The sequence below is a fragment of the Myotis daubentonii genome, chromosome 2, assembly GCF_963259705.1.
Source record: "Myotis daubentonii chromosome 2, mMyoDau2.1, whole genome shotgun sequence".
NCBI classification, from domain to species: Eukaryota; Metazoa; Chordata; class Mammalia; order Chiroptera; family Vespertilionidae; genus Myotis; species Myotis daubentonii.
Genome location: NC_081841.1, coordinates 127,463,068 through 127,485,465, shown reverse-complemented (window position 1 = coordinate 127,485,465; position 22,398 = coordinate 127,463,068). Strand labels below are relative to the sequence as shown.

The following is a 22,398-nucleotide window of genomic DNA, read 5'->3' as shown; positions in this document are numbered from 1 at the left end:
CTGTGAAAGGGCACAGGCTGGGCTGAGGAACACCCTCCGCCCCCCCCCCCACAGAGTGCACAAATTTTTGTGCACCTGGCCTCTAGTCCACAATAAAGAATTCTATATCTTTTTATAGAACTCATTATACTCATCTTTGTACATATGCTTGGGAATTTTTTAGAAAATAGAAAACATATTTATAACACTGAAAAAGTCTGAGATGTCTTGATACTGGAAGGGAAAAAAAGAAGAATTTGACAGGATCAAAAGCATAACACTGATTCAATATTAAACATAATTATGTACAGCTTTAAAATGCATACTGGGTCATGTAGAAAAGATATATATATATAATGTGCACCCCGGTCCGCCCTGCCCCGCCCGCACTCCCTCCCTCTCTCTCCCTCCCCGGCCCGGTCCGGCCCATCCCCCTCCCCGCAGGCTCCCTGAGGCCCTGCCTGGTCCGGCTGCTGGCAGCGGGGCGCCGATGGCCCAACAGAGGGGCAGACAGGCGCACGCGAGGACTGACAGACAACTCACGGAGAGCCGGAGAGCCGCGGGCAAGCACGGCCCGGGCCGGTGCTCCGAGGCCCGCCCGGGAGGGCTGGGGCCGCGCTCAGAATTTTTATTTGGACTACCTTGAAATATAGTTCCTAAAAATGCCAGCTTACGTGGATGTAGAGAATGACCTGGATAAATGATAAAAATTAAAAAAGATATTTTGGTTTTCTTTTTGTCCACTTGGCACTTGCTTCTGGAATAATATTTACCATGGTTTTGGATGACCTTCCAAACTTAGAAGACATCTATACTTCCTTGTGTTCATCAACAATGGAAGACTCAGAGATGGATTTTGACTCTGGACTAGAAGATGATGACACAAAAAGTGATAGTATTTTGGAGGATTCCACAATCTTTGTGGCCTTCAAAGGAAATATAGATGATAAAGACTTCAAATGGAAATTGGACACAATATTGGAGAATGTGCCCAATTTGTTACACATGGAATCCAGCAAGCTAAAGGTACAGAAGGTGGAGCCCTGGAATAGTGTGCGTGTGACATTCAACATCCCCCGAGAAGCAGCGGAGCGGCTACGGACCCTGGCTCAGAGCAACAACCAGCAGCTTCGGGATCTGGGGATTCTCTCCGTTCAGATTGAAGGGGAAGGTGCTATCAACCTGGCTTTGGCTCAGAACCAAAGCCAAGATGTGAGAATGAATGGACCCATGGGAGCTGGAAATTCAGTTAGGATGGAGCCAGGATTTCCTATGGCAAGTGGTCCAGGATTAATAAGAATGACCAACCCGGCCACTGTTATGATGCCCCAGGGTGGAAACATGTCATCTTCCATGATGGCACCAGGTCCCAATTCAGACCTGCAGCCCAGGACTCCTCGCCCTGCTTCACAGTCAGATGCAATGGATCCACTCCTCTCTGGGCTCCATATACAACAGCAGAGTCATCCCTCAGGATCTTTAGCGCCTCCACACCACCATTGCAGCCTGTGTCTGTGAACAGACAGATGAACCCAGCTAATTTTCCCCAGCTGCAGCAGCAGCAGCACCAACAACAACAGTTGCAGGCAAGACCCCCACAGCAACATCAGCAGCAACAGCCACAGGGAATTCGACCCCAGTTTACTGCCCCAACTCAGGTGCCTGTTCCTCCAGGCTGGAACCAGCTGCCTTCTGGAGCCCTTCAGCCTCCTCCAGCCCAGGGTTCTCTGGGCACAATGACTGCAAACCAAGGGTGGAAGAAGGCTCCCTTGCCTGGTCCAATGCAACAGCAACTTCAGGCAAGACCATCCTTAGCCACGGTACAGACACCTTCCCATCCTCCCCCTCCATATCCCTTTGGCAGCCAGCAAGCCTCACAAACCCATACAAACTTTCCTCAGATGAGCAATCCAGGCCAGTTCACAGCTCCTCAGATGAAGAGCATGCAGGGAGGGCACTCCAGGATTCCAACCCCCCTGCAGCAGCCCCACCTCACCAACAAGTCTCCTGCCTCCTCACCCTCCCCCTTCCAGCAGGGATCCCCTGCATCTTCCCCAACGGTTAACCAAACTCAGCAGCAGATAGGACCAAGGCCACCTCAGAATAACCCACTTCCCCAGGGATTTCAACAGCCTGTCAGCTCTCCTGGTCGGAATCCTATGGTTCAACAGGGAAACGTGCTACCTAACTTCATGGTGATGCAGCAGCAACCACCAAATCAGGGGCCACAGAGTTTACATCCAGGCCTAGGAGGAATGCCTAAACGCCTCCCACCTGGCTTCTCAGCAGGACAGGCCAATCCGAACTTTATGCAAGGTCAGGTGCCTTCGACCACAACAGCCACCCCTGGGAGTTCAGGAGCCCCTCAGCTGCAAGCAAATCAAAATGTCCAGCATGCAGGTGGTCAAGAAGCTGGTCCTCCTCAAAACCAGATGCAGGTGTCCCACGGGCCACCAAACATGATGCAGCCCAGCCTCATGGGAATTCATGGCAACATGAACAACCAGCAGACTGGTAGTTCTGGGGTTCCTCAGGTGAACCTGGGCACATACAAGGCCAGCCTCAGCAGGGCCCACCATCTCAGCTGATGAGCATGCACCAGCAGATCGTGCCCTCCCAGGGCCAGATGGTCCAGCAACAAGGAAGCTTGAACCCTCAGAACCCTATGATCCTTTCAAGAACTCCGCTTATGCCACAGGGCCAGATGATGGTGAACCCTCAGAGCCAAAATCTTGGGCCCTCACCCCAAAGGATGACCCCACCCAAGCAGATGCTTCCCCAGCAGGGCCCACAAATGATGGCGCCACATAACCAGATGATGGGGACTCAGGGGCAAGTTTTGCTCCAGCAGAACCCAATGATAGAGCAGATCATGACCAATCAGATGCAGGGGAATAAAAAAAAGAAAAGAAAAGATATATATATATATATAATGTATTGTAGACATTTTCCATTTTGATTATTTAATGTAAAATATTTTATAACACATTTTTTTCTTTGTATGAATAACTTATTGATTTAAATTTGTATGCCATATTCTATATAATAAAAGCCTAATATTCAAATTGACTGAACAGTGGAATGACCAGTAGCTATGATGCACACTGACCACCAGGGGGCAGGTGTGCAATGCAGGAGCTGCCCACAGCCCGCAGCCCCAGGCTGGCCAAGGTGGGTGCCAATGGGGGGCCCTGATCACCTTGCTGGTCACCCCACAGATCAGCCCTGATCGCTGGCCAGGCCTAGGGACCCTACCCATGCATGAATTTTGTGCACTGAGCCTCTAGTTAATTCATAAAAGAATAATATAGATAAATTATATCACACGTTATATTTCCAAAGTAATTATCAAACTTTTTGACTCATTTATTTTTTATCCTTTTTGATACAACTCTGAATGAGATTGTTTCTTTTTTTTTTCCAACAAAAGAATCCAAGAACATTTATTTCTACAGGTTCTTTTTTTAAAAATATATTTTATTGATTTTTTTACAGAGAGGAAGGGAGAGGGAGAGGGATACAGAGTTAGAAACATTGATGAGAGAGAAACATCGATAAGCTGCCTCCTGCACACCCCCTGGGGATGTGCCCCCAACCCAGGTACATGCCCTTGACCGGAACCAAACCCGGGACCCTTCAGTCCGCAGGCCGATGCTCTATCCACTGAGCCAAACCGGCTAGGGCTCCACAGGTTCTTGATAAAAGACCACAATCCAGAATAGAATTACACTGCACTTAAAGGCAAAATTACACAGCAAGCAGGAGCTGCCCCAACCCCTTTCACAGAGAAACTTCAGGAATGTTGGCCTCCTGAGGATTTGATAATTACCCATTCTTTCATGCACTGGAAGCCCATGTTGTCCCAGATTTTCTGCAACTTCTCTGACTGAGATGTGTGTTCACAAGCTGTATGTGTGCATGCATGTGTGTGGGTGTATGTGTGTGTGCACAAAAGGCTCATCTGACCTACTTAATGAAGGAGCTGAGACAATGGGTTGGAAAAAAGTACCCCAACATGATGGAGAAGCTCCCAGCCAAGAAGACTAGCTTTCTCCTCAAGAGTCCATACATTATAAAATGCCACAGAGGTTCCTGCAATTTGAAAGCCATTGACTGACCTCCCAGTTCAGGTCTGGGTGAGACACAGGGAAGGAGAATGTGGAGACGGCCCCAGAGAGGAGAAGGGACTGAAGTCCCAGGACGTGCAGTTTGCCTCAGGTTGGGGGAGAGAGACCATTCAAAAGCCTGTGCTTGAGACTGGATACCTGAACCCTGGCACCCCGTCAGGAGCTCCGAGGTAGCTGGTGGTTGCAGTCTGACCGTTTTCCTAGTTCCACAGCCCCTGGAACTAAGAGTGGGCAGCCTGCACGGGCAGACACAAGGCCTCTGTCTGTAGAACATCTCGGCGTTCCTCACACAGGTGGACGGCTAACAGAAGGAGAAGGCGGATGGAGGAGGCTGAGACTGCCATCACGATCACAGTGAACCCATGATGGTCACAGTGATCCCATGACGGGGCTGGTGAAGTCCCTGTGTTGGGGCTGGGCCGTGGGGCCCTGTTAGGCAGCCGCCTTTGCTGCTTCCTGAGTCAGGTGCTCCTGCTTTGCCTTCTCCCTGAACTCCTGTTCCTGCTGAATCAAGTACCACAAATCCTAATGCCATTGCTGCAACTTCTGCTCATAGGTGGCGATGTCCTCTGCTTCACAGGCGGGCAGCTGGTCTTTGATAAGCTGGGTGGTTAGCGTCAAAAGACTCTCTGACTCAACTTTGCCCAGATCCTGAAGCTGGGAATGTAAGGCCTTAAATTGCTCCAGGTAGCGGGGAAGCTTGGACTGCTCGGTTTCCTCCACGTCCAACTGCTCCACCAGCTCTTCTGGGCCCTGGCTGCCCTCCCCTCCTTGGGGCTGTTCCTCTGAGGACTCCTGGGCTGGAGCCATCAGAGCCTGCAGTGCTCTGTCCAGAATGTCGAGCACTTCTCTACATAGCTTTCCATCTTCTGGGGAGGAGGCCACCTTCTCCATCACCTGGAGGGCTCTGTCAAGGTAGCCTGGTGGCCACAGCAGAGGCATGTTGTGGTACACAGCCCGCAGCCCTCGCTGCAATTCCACCTTCCCCAGAAGTGCATAGCCATACAGCTGGGAACTCAAACCCACTGAGTTCTTTTGCTTTAGGCCTGGGAGTAACAGGGATGCACCAAAGTTCCTCTCCTCTTCCCAAGTGAAGTCTGTCTTCTTTGCCAGGCAGTGGTACAAACCATAGAGGGAGAGAAGCTGGGTGGAAGGTACTTCAAAGGCTTCTTGCATCATGACCTCAAAAACCACGGATAAAGCATCTCGGTAATTTTCTTTCTTTATAAAATAATCTATCAGTAAATTGAATGTAAAGTTATCTGGGAAAATTCCATATTGAACCTTATTTACAAGGGTATATAAGGCCTTGTCTTGTGTATCATATTTTAGACAGTGCCTAATCCAGGTGTGGACAGTCCAGTCTCTCAGGTACCAGCAATTGGGGCTGTGCTGGAATTTGTAAAGGTAATATTCTGCATGATCTATCTCTTCTCGAGATGAAATGTCCACAAACCGTGATATTGTTAAAGAACTGACAGGCAACTTTATCTTGTATGTTTTATCCATTAAAGATGCCAGATCAGCGAGGTGACAATCTTCTTTTTCTCTTGCTTCCCATTTCTGGCTGTCCATGTATGCTGCAGAAAACAGACACCTTTACCTGCCAGGGAGAGGTGAGGCAGAGGCACTTTTATGTGCCAGGAGGACCCCATGCCGCACCATGGGGGTCGCCATCTTGGACTCTCTGAGATTGTTTCTTTTTTTTTTTTTTTTTTACTTTTGTTTTATTAATATTCTTTCTTTCTTTTTTTATTGTTTTATTGCTTAAAGTATTACAAAGGGTATTACATATGTGTCCTTCCCACCCCCCACCCCCCGTCCTTGACAATCCCCTGGCCTCCCCTACCCCCGAGTGTCTTATGTCCATTGGTTATGCTTATATGCATGTATACAAGTCCTTCGGTTGATCACTGAGATTGTTTCTTAATTTTCTTTCTGATTGTTATACAGATTTTTGTATATTGATTTTGTATCCTGAAATTTTTCTGAGTATATTTATTAGTTCCAGCAGATTTTGCTGGAGTCTTTATATATCACTAAGGCCAATGTTTTTATTGATTCCGTCTATTTCATCAATCTATTTATGATGAAAGTGGAATAGTAAGGTTCCTTGTTATTATTATACTGCTGTATATTTTCCCCTTTAATATTTGCTTTTTATATTTAGGTGCTACTATGGTGGGTGCATAAATATTAGCAAATGTTATATCCTTTTGTTGGATTGACCTCTTTATCATTAACAAATGATAGTAATATATATGTAAAATCATGTCATCTATAAAGAGATGGTTTTACTTCTTGATTTTCAGTTTGAATGACTTTTATTTATCTGTCTTGCCTAATTGCACTGGCTAGACTTCCAATATTATATTGAGTAAAAGTAACAAGAGTGGGCATCCTTGTATTGTTTCTGCACTAGAGAAGAAGCCTTCAGCTTTTTATCATTGAGTATGTTGTTAGATGTGGCCTTGTTATATATAGCTTTTACTATGTTGAAGGATGTTTCCTTTATATACACTTTGTTGAGAGTTTTGTTATGAATGGATATTGAATTTTAAAAAACTGTATTTTTATCGATTTTAGAGAGGAAGGGAGAGAGAAAGAGATAGAAACATCAATGATGACAGAGAATCATTGATTGGCTGCCTCCTGCACACCTCCTACTGGGGATTGAGCCAGCAACCCAGGCATGTGCCCTGACCAGAATGGAACCCTGACCTCTTGGTTCATAGGTCAATGCTCAACCACTGAGCCACACTGGCTAAGCTGATGTTGAATTTTATCAAATTATTTTTCTGCATATATTAAGATGATTATATAATTTTTATCCTTTACTTTGTTGATATGGTGTATCACATTGATTGACTTGCCAGTGTTGAACCACCCTCGAATCCCTGGAATAAATCTGAGTTCATCATGGCATATGATCCTTTTTAGTTATTCTTGTTTTGTTTGCTAATATTTTGTTAATAATTTTTGCCTGTATGTTACTGAGAGATATTGACTTACGATTTTCTTTTTTGTGTTTTCCTTTTCTGGTGTAGGTATGGGGGTAATGCTGGCCTCACAAATGAGTTTGGAAGTATTTCCTCCTCTCCAATGTTTTGGATATATTTCAGAAGAATTGATCTTAACTCTTCTTTAAATGTTTAGTAGAATTCACTAGTAAAGACCTATAATCCTGGACTTTTGTTTTTTGGAAGTTTTTTGAGTAATGGTTTAATATCCTTACTAGTAATTGATCTACTCAGATTTTTTATTTCTTCATGATTCAGTCTTGTTAGGTTATATGTATCTAGGTATTTATCCATTTCTGTGTTGTTCAATTTGTTGTTATATAATTGTTTTATATGTTTTGGTATTTCTGTGGTGTCAGCTGTAATGTTTCCTCTTTTATTTCTGATTTTATTTATTTGAGTCCTCTGTCTTTATTTTTTCCTTAGGGAATCTAGCTAAAGGTTTCTCTATTTTGTTTATATTTTCAAAGAACCAGCTCTTAATTTTATAGATCTTTTCTATTGTCTTTGTAGTTTCTTTTTCATTTATTCTGCTCTGATTTTTGTTATTCCCTTCCTTCTACTAACTTGGAGCTTTGTTTGCTTTTCTTTTTCTAATTTCTTGAGTTGTAAAGTTAGGTTACTTAATTGAGGTCTTCCTTGTTTCTTAATATAGACATTTATCATTATAACTTCCCTCTTAGGACAGTTATTGCTGGATTGCAAATGTCTTGATGTGTTGTACTCCCATTTTCACTTGGCTCAAGGTTTCTTTTCTACTTCCCTTTTGTTTTGTTTTTTCGCCCACTGGTTGGTTCAATTGCATGTTATTTAATCTCTACACATTTATAAATTTTTCAGTTTTTGTCTTGTAATTGATTTATAGTTTTATATCATTGTTTTCCAAAAGATATTTGATATTTCAATATTCTTAAATTTATTAAGATTATTTTTGTGACCTATGATATGATCTCTTCTGGAGAAGTTCCCATGTTTACTTGAGAAGAATGTGTATTTTGTTGCTTTTGTATGAAATGCTCTCTACATGTCTTTAAGTCTATCTGATCTAATGTTTCTTTAAGGCCAATGTTTTTTATTGATTTAGCATGAATGATCTATTTTTTAAAAATATATATTTTATTGATTTTTTACAGAGAGGAAGGGAGAGGGATAGAGAGTTAGAAACATCAATGAGAGAGAAACTTCGATCAGCTGCCTCCTGCACACTCCCCACTGGGGACGTGCCCACAACCAAGGTACATGCCCTTGACCGGAATTGAACCTGGTACCCTTGAGTCCGAAGGTAGACGCTCTATCCACTGAGCCAAACTGATCAGGAAATGAATGATCTATTTTTGAATGAAAGTGGAGTACTGATGTCTCCTACAATTATGGTATTGCTGTATATTTTCAGTTAAATTTGTTAATATTTTCTCTGTACATTTTGGTACATAAATATTTAGAAATGATTTATCCTTTCGTTGGATTGACCTATTTATCATTATGTACTGACCTTCTTTGTCTCTTTGTTTTATTGTCTACTTTGTCTAATATAATATAGCCACCATAATTTGCTTTCATTTCTTTTGTTTCCAAGTTATTTTAATTTAAAACACCACTTGAGCTGTTTTCTTAATTTTTTCCATTGTGATTTGGGATTTTCTGATTAAATCTTTAAACAAGAAACTCAGAAATGAACAAGGACCCACAGGGCTTTATAAGATGGTATACCTAATTACCATATTATGAAGATTCTGGTAGCATGCAACAGGAATGAGGTATAGAATCAGACAGACCTGGGTTTAAGTGTGAGTACCAACACTTACTACTTATGTAAGTTTAGATATATTTATTAAAATCACTACATCTAATTTTTTGCACATATAATTGTAACAGTTGTGGTTAATGTTTTCATTAATTTTGAATGAACTTGACTCAAAACTTCATACATGGGTCCCATTACTCATTTTCCATAGATGAAGGTGTTCTCTTGTTTCTTATGTTTCTCTTAGTCATCCCTGCCTCTGAATTCATGCTCCTATTGAATTTGTTCAATTTCCAGATCATCTCACTTTTCTAAGTGTGTTGTCCTTTTTCTGTGCAATTTGTGCCCATGCTAGACTGTACCTTAATAATTTTGCTCTCTAAAATAAGTTTACAAAATTTGTGCAAGGGACAAGCATATATTCTGAGATGTCACAAGCAACTTAAAATTGAATTGAAGATAGTTCCATTCTTACCAAATCTTTGGTGATTCCCCACAGCAATTTCTCACTGGATGTTTTATTTTCTCTCAGGCTCATCCTGACACCTTATTGTTCATTCTTAACTCTGTCTTCGCTGGTTCCTTCCCATTCTTGTACCCTTCTCCCAAAATACTTCTTGACAATGATGAAAGTGGCACCAGATGTTAGACTGGAGGTGTCAGGCCAGACCGCCATTCAGCAACCTCGATAACTGAGTTCAGCTAAGAAAGAATTCAGAGCCAAGACTCAAACTATAAGAGAAAGTTTATTTATAACATCACAGAGGTAGAAGAAGTGATTTATAGAAGAAATGGGTGCAGGAAACAACTTACATAGGCAAAAGAAGGGCCCTTAGGAGAGAGAAGGGTAAAGGCAAAGCACCTGAGGGGGAAAAGGAGGGTATAGGAAAAGTGCATGTGTGCTTCTGAGAGGGAGAGCTGCCTCAAATGTTAAATGAATAATGAGGACAGCACACCTAGGAGCAGACCACACACTATATACACCTTATTTTCATCAGCATTCCTGAGGAGTATAGTCATACAAATCACTATGTTTAGAAGCTGTACATAACTAGGTATATACAATTTCTACAAGGAAGAGGGGTCTTGAGTTTATCAAACACCTGAAATAAAGTTCATAGAAAAAGAAATAGGCAACCCTTTTATAACAGGGTGTTGGGATAGCTATGATAAATGTATGTGTAAAAATGGGAGAATGAACATTCTAAAAGCAAGATCCCACTCAGAGACTACTTGAAATGGAGACCAGGAAACCCAAGAGGTCACTTATCTTGTGAGTTCCCCCCCCCCTATATTGAAGAGATGGACACAATGCAGTAAAATACCATAGCAATTTCCATTTAAATTTGTCTTAAAAAGGGATTCATGAAAAGAAAGGGTAGTTTAGGAAGGAAGGACAGGAGGAAATGGAAAACTTACCAATATCTTAAATTGCTTATTTTATATCTTTCTGTACTGAAGACTGTGATGACAGTTTAAGCCAGTGGAGCATTTCCTGGGGTATCTCACCGTATCCATAGAGGAACAAATGATATATTCTAGTAGATAGCTGAAGAGCTCCACAGCCAGCAGCAGCTAAGAAAAATTTTTCTTCCCTTGCTCTATTTAGAGTCTCTGTTGTTATCCTCTAGTTCTCTTGTACCTTCACCTTTCTGCATCTCTCTCTTCTTGGTCTGTATTCAAGGGGACCCTTCTTGGATCAGGTCATTTTATAATACTGAGAATTTCTGTCTTTTTTAATTTCTCAAAGTTAAGACTTAAGGGGAGGCATTTTGTAAGCTATTTTCTTAACTATCCCTGTTTCTATTGACAGATTTTCAGAAGGCCCATCTTCTCTTATATGTGTTGGAGACAACGAACACCCACTGCAGCTACCATTTGCTGGAGAATCAGCGCTCTCTTGGCATTATTCTATCCTCTTTTTGCTCTGCTTAGTGCCTCTGTATTTTGTGTCTAATCCACTTTACTGTGGTGCTGACTCCTGGACTGCAAGTGCACAGTTAATTTGAATAGTATAGCAGGCATATTTTAATTGCTAATAACAATGATTTAAAGAGCTAAGGGTTATTGTTCTCATTCAAGAGATGTCTGAAGATAATGCATCAGCCTAGCAAAGATACCAAGTGTCCAGACTCTGCCCACCATTTTACTTCATTATGCTCTGTGTGCTGGTTTTTGTTTTCATCCATGTCACCTCATGATTGAAAGATGGCGTCAGTGCTTCACGGCACTATCACATCCATTTTAAATTCAGGTTGGAAGAAAGAAGAACTGGATGTGATGGTACCAACACCCCTCCAGTTTCATCTTATTGGCTAGCACTGTCACACAGCAACTCAAACTTCAAGGGAGACTGGAAAATGGAAGAAGAGGGCTGGAAATGGACATTGTATCAGCCAAATCATAGTGCTTGCCACAAATGTGAACTAAAGAAGTCCTATTCTAAACTCTCTCCAATGGTCAAAAGTAATTGATCCCATGGTGTATGTTCACTATTGTACTCCTTCCCTAATTTCACATAGCATACCCCATTTTTTAAAAATTAAATAACTACTCTGTAAGCTGCACTAGAACAAGGGTAATAATCACAATGATGTTAATTTGCTCATTAATTACCTCAGCTAATTATTAAGTATCTATCTCTTATTGCCAAGCACTGGGACACAATGTTAACTAATGTGTATTTCATGTCATTGACCATGTCTTAGCTGCACAGTGCTTCACCAATTAAAAATGCTCTCAGATATTAAAAGCAGAAAATTCAAATAACTGTGATTTAAACCATATTATCACTCTATAACTTTCTTTTTAAAAATTCTAAAAGATGTTTGTAGCTCCACAATATTAGGGTACTGGGGTTATGTCTCTGTGATTCCTCTCATGGTTACAAGAAGGCAGTCACATTTCCAAACATCTCATCCTGCAAGAATGTGTTCAAAGGCAGCCAGGAGGGTGAGAGAACTGTTCTCTCTTGCCTCTTCCTTTTATCAGAGAATGGGAGAATTCAATCTTCCCCAGAGACCTCCTCAGCAGACTCACTGGCTAGAACAAGGTCATGTGGCACCAAAAAGGATCCAGTGAACAAAGGCTAGTGGGTTGAGAATGAATATAGCGTAGCCAACTAAAAGTGATGTCATAGATGCTTTATAGCTTTCCACACACTTTCACATTGATGATCTCATCTTATGAGACTACTTTCCAAACATACAGAAACTCAAACCTAGAATAAGAGGTATAAATGGTATCTGCTATGTGGGAACTTCTGGCTGGGAAGTAATTTAAAGGTCCTTTGAAGGTGCAAATTTAATGCAAGGGTTTTAAAGATATAATGTATTTAGCCTATAAATTATACATACAACAGCCCAAGGAGTAATTCAGAAGATTTTTATAGTTTGGGAAGATAATTACATGGTGGAATGAAAAGAGAAATTAGGGTACATGGATTCTAGGCTCAGCTTAGGGATTCTAGGTTCAGACACTGGAAGGATTCTGAAGCTCTATTTCATCATTTGTAAAATTATATATTTGAACAAAGTTAGATGACCCCTAAACTCATTCTCAAATATAAGAGTACCTATCTACTTATCATGCTGGAAGTCATGAGGTAGAAGAATATTAAAAGTCGTCTATTCCAACCTCTTTTTACAAGTGAGGTCATTTAGGCTAAAAAAAAATCACCATTTGTCCAAATTCACTCATCTAAGTTAGAAATTTGAGTCTTAGTATATAACACACTATGATTTCACAAATAACTGGAATTCCATAGATTTTTAAAAAATTCAGCTCTTCCTTTATCTTCTTTTTTACCTTAGGCAGGATCTCTCCATTAGCCTTTACTCTATTTAACAGAATGTGGATAATACAATAAAAAAATTTACAGCTTATTTTTTAGCTGTAAGATCTTAACCTCTCTGTAAAATGATAATTGTACCTTTCCCATAGTTTTTTTTCTTCTTTTTTGAGGACTAGATGAAGTAACCTATTAAGAAAAGTTAGTGTATGACTGACACTGCAAGTACTTAATCCCAGCCACCCATCTCAGTGCTTAAAACTCATCCAAGAGTGAGAAAGGTCCTAGACCAATTTCCACAGCAGTTAGTGTGAAGAGTGAATCTGAATCTCATGATCATTATTTTGTCTTCACACAGTCATATCTTTTACCTTCACATTATGTAGATCTGAAGGTTCTGTGTACTAGGTTAGGATGTAGTACATAACTGGAAGCCAGTCACTATGCTGTCATTGAGCTCAGTATCCAGTGTTTTGTACAAGACGATTTGAATCACTTAAATCTGGGATTCATGGATGGGCTGCAGGGGAACAGGGACCCATCTAATATTTCATTGAAATGGGTTTTTCCAACCATGGTTCTACTGACTGGATCATTCTGAGGAGCTGTCCCTTACATGGCAGTGTGGTTAGAAGCATCACCTGCCTCTAACCATTAGACACTAGTAGCACCTCCCTGATGACGGTAATCAAAAAGGAGTACCAAGCTCTGGCTGGGCTGTGTGGGATGTTTCGTTCTCACATCCCTGTTTCTCTTTCTCTCTCTCTAAAACTCAATAAAAAAAAAATCTTTAAAAAAATCATGTGTCCTAAACTTGCCAAATGTGCCATGGGGAGCATAATCTCTGCCCACCCCCTTGTTCCACTGTGATAAAGCTTAATATGTATGTGCACTTCTTTTCTGGGAGGCTTATCAGTTTCATCATATTCTTAAAAGAGTCTATGACCTCAAAAAGACTCTTACGCAAAGCCTTTCAAAATAATAATGAAAACGTGCACATTTCCAGTTGTAATTGTGGGGGAAAATACACCATCATAGCTAAATAAAATGGTGCAATTTGAAAATTTACTATATACATACTCATTTATTTCTTTCAATTACTTTGAAGAAGCAATTCACAAACTATACCTGGGAAAGTATCTACTTCACAAACTGCTATTCCCAGACTCAGGATGACTTTCACAGTCTTCTACTGAATGTAGCTCTAAACTGCCAAAGGGATAGCGCTCATGAAAAGTAACAACAAACAAAAATCCCAAACCTCGTCTGGAAGGAAAATAAAAATCAGTTGTTTCTTAGAAAATAAATCCAATGTCAGTATTGATTTCAAGATTGACTGGAGAGATGGAAGGGAAGGGAAGGAGTGGGAGAAGGTGAAAGGAGGGGAGGAGAGGGAGAGAGCGAGCTGGAACGCTAAGCCTTGAAAGTTCCCAAAGGAAGTGTCTTGGGAGAGGCTCCCTTTTGCTGGGAGTCGCCCCTAGCCTTCACCCTGGTCAGCCTAGAAAGACGGCCGCCAGACTATTCATTTCTCATTCCCAAGTCCACATTGTTCACCCACTTTCGAAGTAACCACATCCCAAGAGCGTCCTCAAAGCTCAAAGGGGTCAATTCACCCAGTCTTTACGGCCCCCATTCTCATCTACAACCGGAACTTAAATCCCAAATACCAGACCTACAAAAGCAAACAGGAAACGTGTCTCGTCTTCCAAGGCCCCTAGCGAGCTCCCCAAAAGACAATTAACTTTCTCCCCGACTTCTCGGTCTGTCTGCCTCCGCCGCTCTCCCTTTTGAAAGAGTCACAATGAGAGGAGAGCAGGAGGAGGCTCGGGGCTGTTGGAGCCGCGAAAGCCACCCCAAGAGATGGGCTTGGACCCCAGCGCACAGAGGGGCGCGCCCCTCCGCGCCCCGCGCGCCTTGTCCCCGCCGACCGCGCCTCGTCCGGGTCTGTCTGCTCCGGGTCCGCGGGGCGCGAGGGGAGGGAACAGCAGAAAGAGGAGGGCCGGGCAGCGGAGGAGGAGGCGGTGCGTGACTCGCCTGCCAAAGAGAGGTCTGTGCATCTGCGTGCGAGCCCCCGCCCGAGACACGCGGGGAGCGCGGGCTCCACTGGTGGCGGCGCAGCCCGTCCTCTTGGGCAGCCTCCGGAGCCGGGCCCTGCTCCTTCTCCCAAGTCTGGCCCGGGCGCTCTGTGGCTTCAGGGGCAGCAGCGAAGAAGGAAGAACGGTCTTCTCGGCTGTGGATGTTCCGTCCGGGAAAGACAGCAAGTTGTGTGTGCGCCCCGGCGCGGGGAGAAGGTGGCCGCCGCCCGCCAGCCATGTGAGTGAGGAGCTCGGCCGCCCCGGGGCGTGGGCTCCGCCGCTTTCTCTCCTCGGTCCCCCGGTCCCCGGACGCCGGAGTCGCGCTGCTCCCGGGCTCCGACTTCCTGCGCGGGGCTGCCGGCTGGGCTCTCCCGACCCGCCGCGTCGGCTGTTGGCGTCTGCCTCGGGGCGTTGCTGCCTTCCCATCCTGGTCCCCTCCCTTCAGAGGCCGGCTGGAAAATGCCTCGCTCCCTCTTTTTGGATTCAGGGATCTTATGTGTCTTCGAGGGTGGGGGTGGGTGGGTGAGGACATTGCTGGGGCTGATTATGGGCTTGCCTTGGCCTTACCCCAGGGCTCCTTACCCCAGCTCTAGATGATGGCCCCCCCGTCCCTTATGTCACCCCCGCTCGCCTTCCCCAGCCTCATGGCCCAGACAGACAACTTTAATCGTTAACGCTGGCGCTGGCCGCAGTTGACAAGGTTTAAAAAAAAAAATAGTAGCCGGAGCTCCCCTGGAGTGACACACTGGACTGTACAGGGGGCTGCGAGGTGGAGAGGAAGCCGCGGGGCGAGGCTTGGGAAAGAGGAGAGGTGAGGGAAGGGGGCATTTGCTGTGGACTCTGAACGCTGGAGTTGAGAGTTCTGGAAACGGAACTCCAGGGTGCATGGGCTTTGGGCTTCTGTATTTATTTCTTTATGGAAAGTGTGGGAAATGGTTCAGGAACTCTTTCTGAAACAGAAGCAGGGGTGGTAATCAAATGCTTGTGGAACTATTTGAATAATTGGGGTTGGCTGTAGAGTACTGGAAAGTATGGATTACTTTTCAGATTAGACACTGACAATCATTGAACTGGAGAGATAGTTCCAAAAATTTTATTGGAACCAATGAATCAAAATTGCAGAGATGAAAATGAGTCATACACGGGCTTTCTTTCACTTAGTCCAGGAGAGGATAGTTAAGATTGAAGGGATTCACAGATGCTATTGCATGAGTACTGGGAGTGCCTATTAGCTCCATCCATTCTATGTGTCCAGACAGTCTATAAAGTTTGGTGAATTTATGGTATTCTGGAAGTGTGAAATTTATTCTAATCATTTTGTTTGGGCTCATGCAGAGACTTGCCACTTTTGAAGTCTTGAGGCAAGTTGAGTGTTTATTAATTAAAAGTTGTTGATCAACTGAATTGATGTTATCTACTTCACTAAAAAACATTAAACTCTCAATATTTCTTATTGTTTTACCAGGGATCATCACCCTTACTACGGAGGACCGGAAGTTGAGGCCCAGTGAGGCTGAAGATCCGTTCTGTTCATAGACACTCCCCATTATAGAACTGTGGATTACCTGTGGTCCCAACACCTGGTGGTTTCACACCTTCACTTACTCTTGCAGCCTCAGAGCAGTTACTTTGGGTCCTCATTGCCCCATCTGGAGAAAGATGGCATCCAGCCTGACCTGTGCTGGGGTGATCTGGGCTTTGCTCTCGTTTCTTTGTGCTGCTACCTCCTGCGTGGGGTTCTTTATGCCTTACTGGCTCTGGGGATCCCAGCTGGGCAAGCCTGTGTCCTTCGGTACTTTCCGGAGGTGCTCATATCCTGTGCATGATGAGAGCCGGCAGATGATGGTGATGGTGGAAGAATGTGGGCGCTATGCCTCTTTCCAGGGCATCCCCAGTGCAGAATGGAGGATCTGTACCATCGTGACAGGCCTAGGTTGTGGCCTCCTCCTCCTGGTGGCTCTCACTGCTCTCATGGGTTGCTGTGTGTCGGAGCTCATCTCCAGAACAGTGGGAAGAGTGGCTGGAGGAATTCAGTTTCTGGGGGGTAAGTGACTTGCTACACTTGAGTTGTTTATTGGAATCCCAAAGTAATATTGAAAATTATGTTCCGGTTGTCTATTGAGATTATTATAATTGACACTTGGAATGCTCTGAAGAAATAGACATGAAATGGCTTTGGTGATACATTACCAAAGTCAGAGGTTTTTAGTGGAATTGCTTTACAACTTGGAGAGTTCTTAAATTTCTGTACATCCTTACACTTATATCCATCATTAGCCTGTGAGGCAATAACATGTGAGGTCATTTATAATGTAGTAGGGGAGACAGTTTGCATTCCATCACTTCTCGCTCTTCATGTTCAACAGTAAGCAATTAGATTATCTGTGTCTTACTGGAATCCTCAGGTCTTTAATCAAGAAGACATCATAGAAAAGTAGAAATGTTTTTGATTCAGCATTGTCATCATAGATCTTTTAATACGCTTTGGTAAAACTACCCTTACCTAATCTTAAACTATATTTCTAAATAAGTGATTACTATTTTAAATTAGATACCAGTTTTGCATTAAGAACTATGAATTTCACTATTCTACAAAGATAGCTATAGCCATAACTATCTTGTTAGGATTTCATTTCCCTAGGTACTCTTGCTGTTAAGAAAAAGGAAAAAAAAAGAACATTTAGCAAATGATGTCTACTTGTCCCAAATGGACTGGATAATGTCACTAACACCAGGACAGGTTTGATTTTTACTTGGGTTTCCTCCAACAAGTACTGCTTCAATATCTCTGGTCATATGGTTTTAATTATACTTTACATATTTTCCGCTGTGCCTTTCACCTCCATTTTTCAACCTGAAAGGCTGAACTTGTCTGATTTATAATCTACCCTGGTAAATATGACAACTATCATAGATAATGCAGAGTGAAGGGGAAAAGCTAGGAAAATATGTAAAATGTATTTGTAACTTAATTATAAAGTAAGAGTCTGTTACTATTTCATTTGGTGTTTCCTTACAGAGTTTTGTGAAAAATTCCGGAAAAAAGCAATTAAAAATTGGTAGTTCTGAGATAGAGTCTACTTACTGGAGAAACCCCAACAGATTATTTTAGATTATTTAATATAAAACTTTCAAGTAATGTTTAAGTAAGAAAATTCTTGTGCTAAAAAATGCAAGTGGCAAAAAGTTTTGTGTTTTAAAACAAGAGATAGAGTTGGTTGCAGTTTATTTCTTTACCAGATATAACTTTGTTTTCATCTGTTTTTTCTCTGTGGTTTTGCATCTCACTGCTCTAGAAGGCAATTTGAGGGCCTTAACTCTCCTTTCTTTATTGCTTCAGTGTTCAACATTAACCAAAGTCTTGCATGTGATATGTGTATTCATACAGAAATAAAGTAAATAAAGTAAAACTATTAGGAAACAGAAAGATTATTGTTTAAAGTTGCAATATAAATCCAGAGTTTGAAAACGTGATACCACGGATTTTAAGAATAAAACTAATGCCACGAGTATTTAAATATCTTTCGTTAAGAATAAACTTGATTTGATGTTTTGTTTCACTTGGCTCAGGAAAAGTGCTTAGGCAGTTTCTTTTTCTCCTCTTATGGTAAATATTACTCTCCTCCCTCCCCCCTTCATTTTAGGGCAGGAACTGCTATTATATCTGGCAGAACAGGAAAATGCTTACAAAGAGAAATCATTTTTTATTGATTATCTTTAAACATACAAGGGAAGAAGGCAACAGAAAGTGAATCTGAGACCCATGAGATTTTATGCTTCCCTCTCTAAACTATGTATAAATTTTTTTGGATTATATAGAACTAAATGTTTTACTTAACAGAAAAACTCAAGAAAGACCATTGTGGAAGTTAAACATATATTTAAAAGGTACTGGTTTTTCTCTTTAGATTTTCTTTTCATGAACTCTGGCTTGGTAAGTGTTACTGACATTAAGCTAAGGATATAGTTTATTACTAGCAGTTGGCATTCTCTCATTTTTCATATATATTTTTCATAATCTGGCAAAAAATTCTGAATGTAAAACCTAAGAGAGTTTTTCTGAATTGAAACTCTTCAGGGCACAAGTATTGGTAAATACATCCTATTACTCAAATAATAGTAAATTTAGAATTAAAAAATAACTTGAATTATGGCAAAGGCTTTGGGAAAATCTGCCATTGATTGCTATCATTTAATGGTAAACCAGTTGACAGACACAAAAATACTTCAAAAAGAATTTCTCCTGTTGTTTATTTCATAATTGTCTGGATTTTTATTCATAAACACTTAAGTGGTAAGTAATTTTATTTTATTCAAAATACCAAACCAGTGAGTTCTATGAGTTCCACACATGGCAATACTTCAGAAATATAGTCAACATACTCTGCTATAAGGCGGATTCTCTTACTAAAAATGGTTCACCAAGAGGGTTATGTTTAGCAAAAGTTAGGGTTGTTTCAAAAACACAGGAAGCAGCGGAATGGTGAAGTACAGAGGCATCCTGCTTAACCCTGCCTGCTGTGTTGAGAGTTTGCACATATGGTGTAACATCAGGCAGTAAAACCCCTGCAGTACTTTGGAACTAGTTAAAGGACAAAATGTCAACCTTAATTTTGAATAATCTTGCTATGGTTGATTAGAGGTTAAAATGTCACCTGTCAGCTGATAGAACAACACAAAAAGAGACTGTTGTACATGGGCATTTGCTACCTATAGGAGGAATACTTCTAAGAATCAATGACTTCAGCTTTTCCTGTGGTAACATAAACTTTGCCACCATCTCCATCTTATATTTGAAGTCATTTTTTTGTCATAATTTTCAAAAGCAAGTCTGAATTCAGTTTTACCCTTAAGAGTTGTGCTTTTGGGTTTTTTAAAAAGATTTTTAAAAATGATTTTTAGAGAGAGAAGGAGGGAGCGGAGAGAGAGAGACATTGATGGGAGAGTGAGACATCAACCGGCTGCCTCTGACACACTCCCTACTAGGGATTGAGCCTGCAACCCAGGCATGTGCCCTGACTGAAAATCAAACTGGCAACCTTTTGGTGTACAGGATGACATCCAACCAACTAAGCCACATTGGCCAGGGCCTTAATTGAGTTTTTAAAAGGCATGTAGAAAGCCTTTGAGAAATATAAGATAACAAAAATGCTAACATTTGCATCATGTGGAAATGTGCTATGAGAAAATAGAAGCTTTAATATTTATTTGTTTGTTGAATATAAAATTATTTGCTTTTAAATATTGCTGTGGTCATTAAGTACTATAACAGAGTTTTAAAAAGTTAACATCAAACTTTTTTATGTAAGTGATAGTAAAGTATGTGCTCTGTAGATGAAACATGTAAGGACATTATAAAGATATATTAACTAAGTTCTTGCGAATGTTGGTATCTGAACTTATAGATTTCATTTTAGGAAACTTCTGGTGCTGTATGTAATGCGGATTTGGAGTAATCCACATTTAATTTGAATGTGAGTCACATATCTTTATAAAATGGGTGTAGAATGCTAATCAGTAGCAAACAACTATCTTTCCAATTTAGAAATTGTTCTGTCCTCACAGGCCACGGGAGACCATCTCCTCAATTAATTGATACTGAAGTGCTGCTCAAGACAGTAATGATGACAAAGGGTTTCTTTGAGCAGCCTTTTCTCTGTCTGCTGAAAGTATCCTTGCCTTTCTAGTATTCCCTCACCTGGGCCTGTCTTTCACCCCTTTGGGATAAGGGCTTGGGACTCCCCTTCCTTCACTCCACTTTAAACCTGACCTGTCATATGATATGCCACATTCTGCTTTCCTTCATACCCAGGTTCTTTGTCAAGTGACAGCTGAGGAACAATATAAATGATAAGTGTTGGCATATTGATGAGCATAGTAGCTTTATAGTGGCAGTGTCTGAACTGGAGTTGCTCTAATTTTAAGGCCAGGCATTTCTTGGGCCAGTTCAGGGTTTACTTTAAAGTACATCTTAAAGATATTTTATTCATCTCCCTGTAACCTACAACTTAAGGTTGTTTTGAGATCTAAGCCAGGGGTTCTCAAATTTTAGTATGCATCAGAATCACCCATAGGACTTTGTAAAACACAGATTTTGGGGGTCCACCCAGGAATTTCTGATTCAGTAGGTTTGGTGGGGGACTAATAATTTGTATTTCTAATAAGTTCCTAGATAATGCTGGTTCTGAGAACACATCTTAATAATCTTGTTTTAAGTTAACCATTTCATGTTTTTAAAAATGTGACCTCTGGTAGATGGTTTACTTTCAGAACTTAAAGTTTAGATGTATCATGATCTGATATAAACCTCTCTAATTGGACTATAAAAAGACTCACCTCTGTAATTTAGTATTGTCTGAGCACATCCTCATTCCATCTCTCCTTGTTCTTGTCACAGAAAGTTGTTTTCCTGGAGTTCTCTCTCTTAATACATATTTTATACATATTATAATTATAATATATGCATTATGCTATATATATATATATATATATATATATACACATACAGTAAAGTATGTGCTCTGTAGATGAAACATGTAATGACATTATAAAGATATATTAACTAAGTTCTTGCAAATGTTGGTATCTGAATTTATAGATTTCATTTTAGGAAACTTCTGGTGCTGTATGTAATGCAGATTTATATATATATATATATATATATATATATATATATATATATATGGACATTATAAAGATATATTAGCTAAGTTCTTGCAAATGTTGGTATCTGAATTTATAGATTTCATTTTAGGAAACTTCTGGTGCTGTATGTAATGCGGATTTGTATATGTATGTGTGTGTGTGTGTATATATATATATATATATATATATATATATATATATAAAATTTGTATTTCTATACAAATATATATTCTTTCATTTACTATTATCTTTTACCAGAAACAAGATTCTATAGATGGAGAACTTAAGACAAGACCTTAATGTATCCTATGTAGTTTTCATGCAGTGGCTTTTCAGTAAGGAATTACTAACTGAAAGGCATGAAGACCACTCAGACCACAGAGTCCAGCCAAGACAGCCTTTGTCCAACTCTGAAAAACCATGTATATCTTGGAAAAGCAGAATGGTTAGGTCAGGAAGGCACTTAGGAATCAGCCAGTCTGAACTTCTGCTGCTAGGCAGAATGATACATTACTTAAACCAGTTTTGACCTGGACTTAAACATCTCTAGGGAAGATGTTACACTCTTGTTGAATAGTAGTACTTTCTAGGGCCACAAATCACACCTGCCATCATAATCAGATGTCCCACATTACATCCTATATAATAAAAGGGTAATATGCAAATTAACCCCTGGGAATGACCAGTCGCTATGACACACACTGACCACCAGGGGACAGACGCTCAATGCAGGAACTGCCCCCTGGTGGTCAGTGCACTCCACAGGGGGAACTCCGCTCAGCCACAATCTGGGCTGATGGCTGCGAGCACAGCGGCCGTGGTGGGAGCCTCTCCTGCCTCCTCGGCAGCACTAAGGATATCTGACTGCAGCTAGGCTATCAGTCGGACATCCCCCAAGGGCTCCCAGGCTGCCAGAGGGATGTCTGACTGCCAGCTTAAGCCCAGTCCCCCAGGGAGCAGGCCTAAGCCTGCAGGTGGACATCCCCCCAGGGGTCCCAGGATGCAAGAGGCACAGGCT

The 22,398-nt window shown here is 41.5% G+C and overlaps 3 protein-coding genes across 4 annotated transcripts in view; 2 read left to right on the top strand and 1 right to left on the bottom strand.

Annotated features, from left to right (window-relative positions):
- Nucleotides 1-537: 537 nt before the first annotated feature.
- Nucleotides 538-2,878, top strand: LOC132228312 (nuclear receptor coactivator 6-like; the record flags this gene model as incomplete). The annotated part of the gene is given in 3 exon segments (XM_059684504.1): nt 538-1,474; nt 1,477-2,523; nt 2,526-2,878. Coding segments are annotated over 3 exon segments (2,121 nt in total), but the record flags the coding sequence as incomplete, so codon positions are not given.
- Nucleotides 2,879-3,663: 785 nt separating this feature from the next.
- LOC132228311 (small ribosomal subunit protein mS27-like) lies at nt 3,664-5,732 on the bottom strand. The gene has a single exon (XM_059684503.1). The coding sequence runs from the start codon at nt 5,679-5,681 to the stop codon at nt 4,632-4,634; it is 1,050 nt and encodes a 349-aa protein (XP_059540486.1). The 5' UTR covers nt 5,682-5,732; the 3' UTR covers nt 3,664-4,631.
- Nucleotides 5,733-14,661: 8,929 nt separating this feature from the next.
- The window catches only part of LHFPL6 (LHFPL tetraspan subfamily member 6), a 258,381-nt gene continuing 250,644 nt past the window's right edge, over nt 14,662-22,398 (top strand). The window contains exons 1-2 of one of the 2 annotated variants that reach the window (XM_059684502.1): nt 14,662-14,973; nt 16,201-16,779. In XM_059684502.1, the coding sequence (XP_059540485.1) occupies nt 16,395-16,779 (385 nt within the window). In that variant the 5' untranslated portion in view covers nt 14,662-14,973; nt 16,201-16,394. The remainder of the gene's footprint in view (nt 14,974-16,200; nt 16,780-22,398) is intronic. The other variant, XM_059684501.1, reaches the window with a different exon arrangement.

Coding starts and splice junctions, on each gene's coding strand:
- LOC132228311 (XM_059684503.1), bottom strand. CDS start 5,681: ATGGACAGCCAGAAATGGGAAGCAAGAGAAAAAGAAGATTGTCACCTC.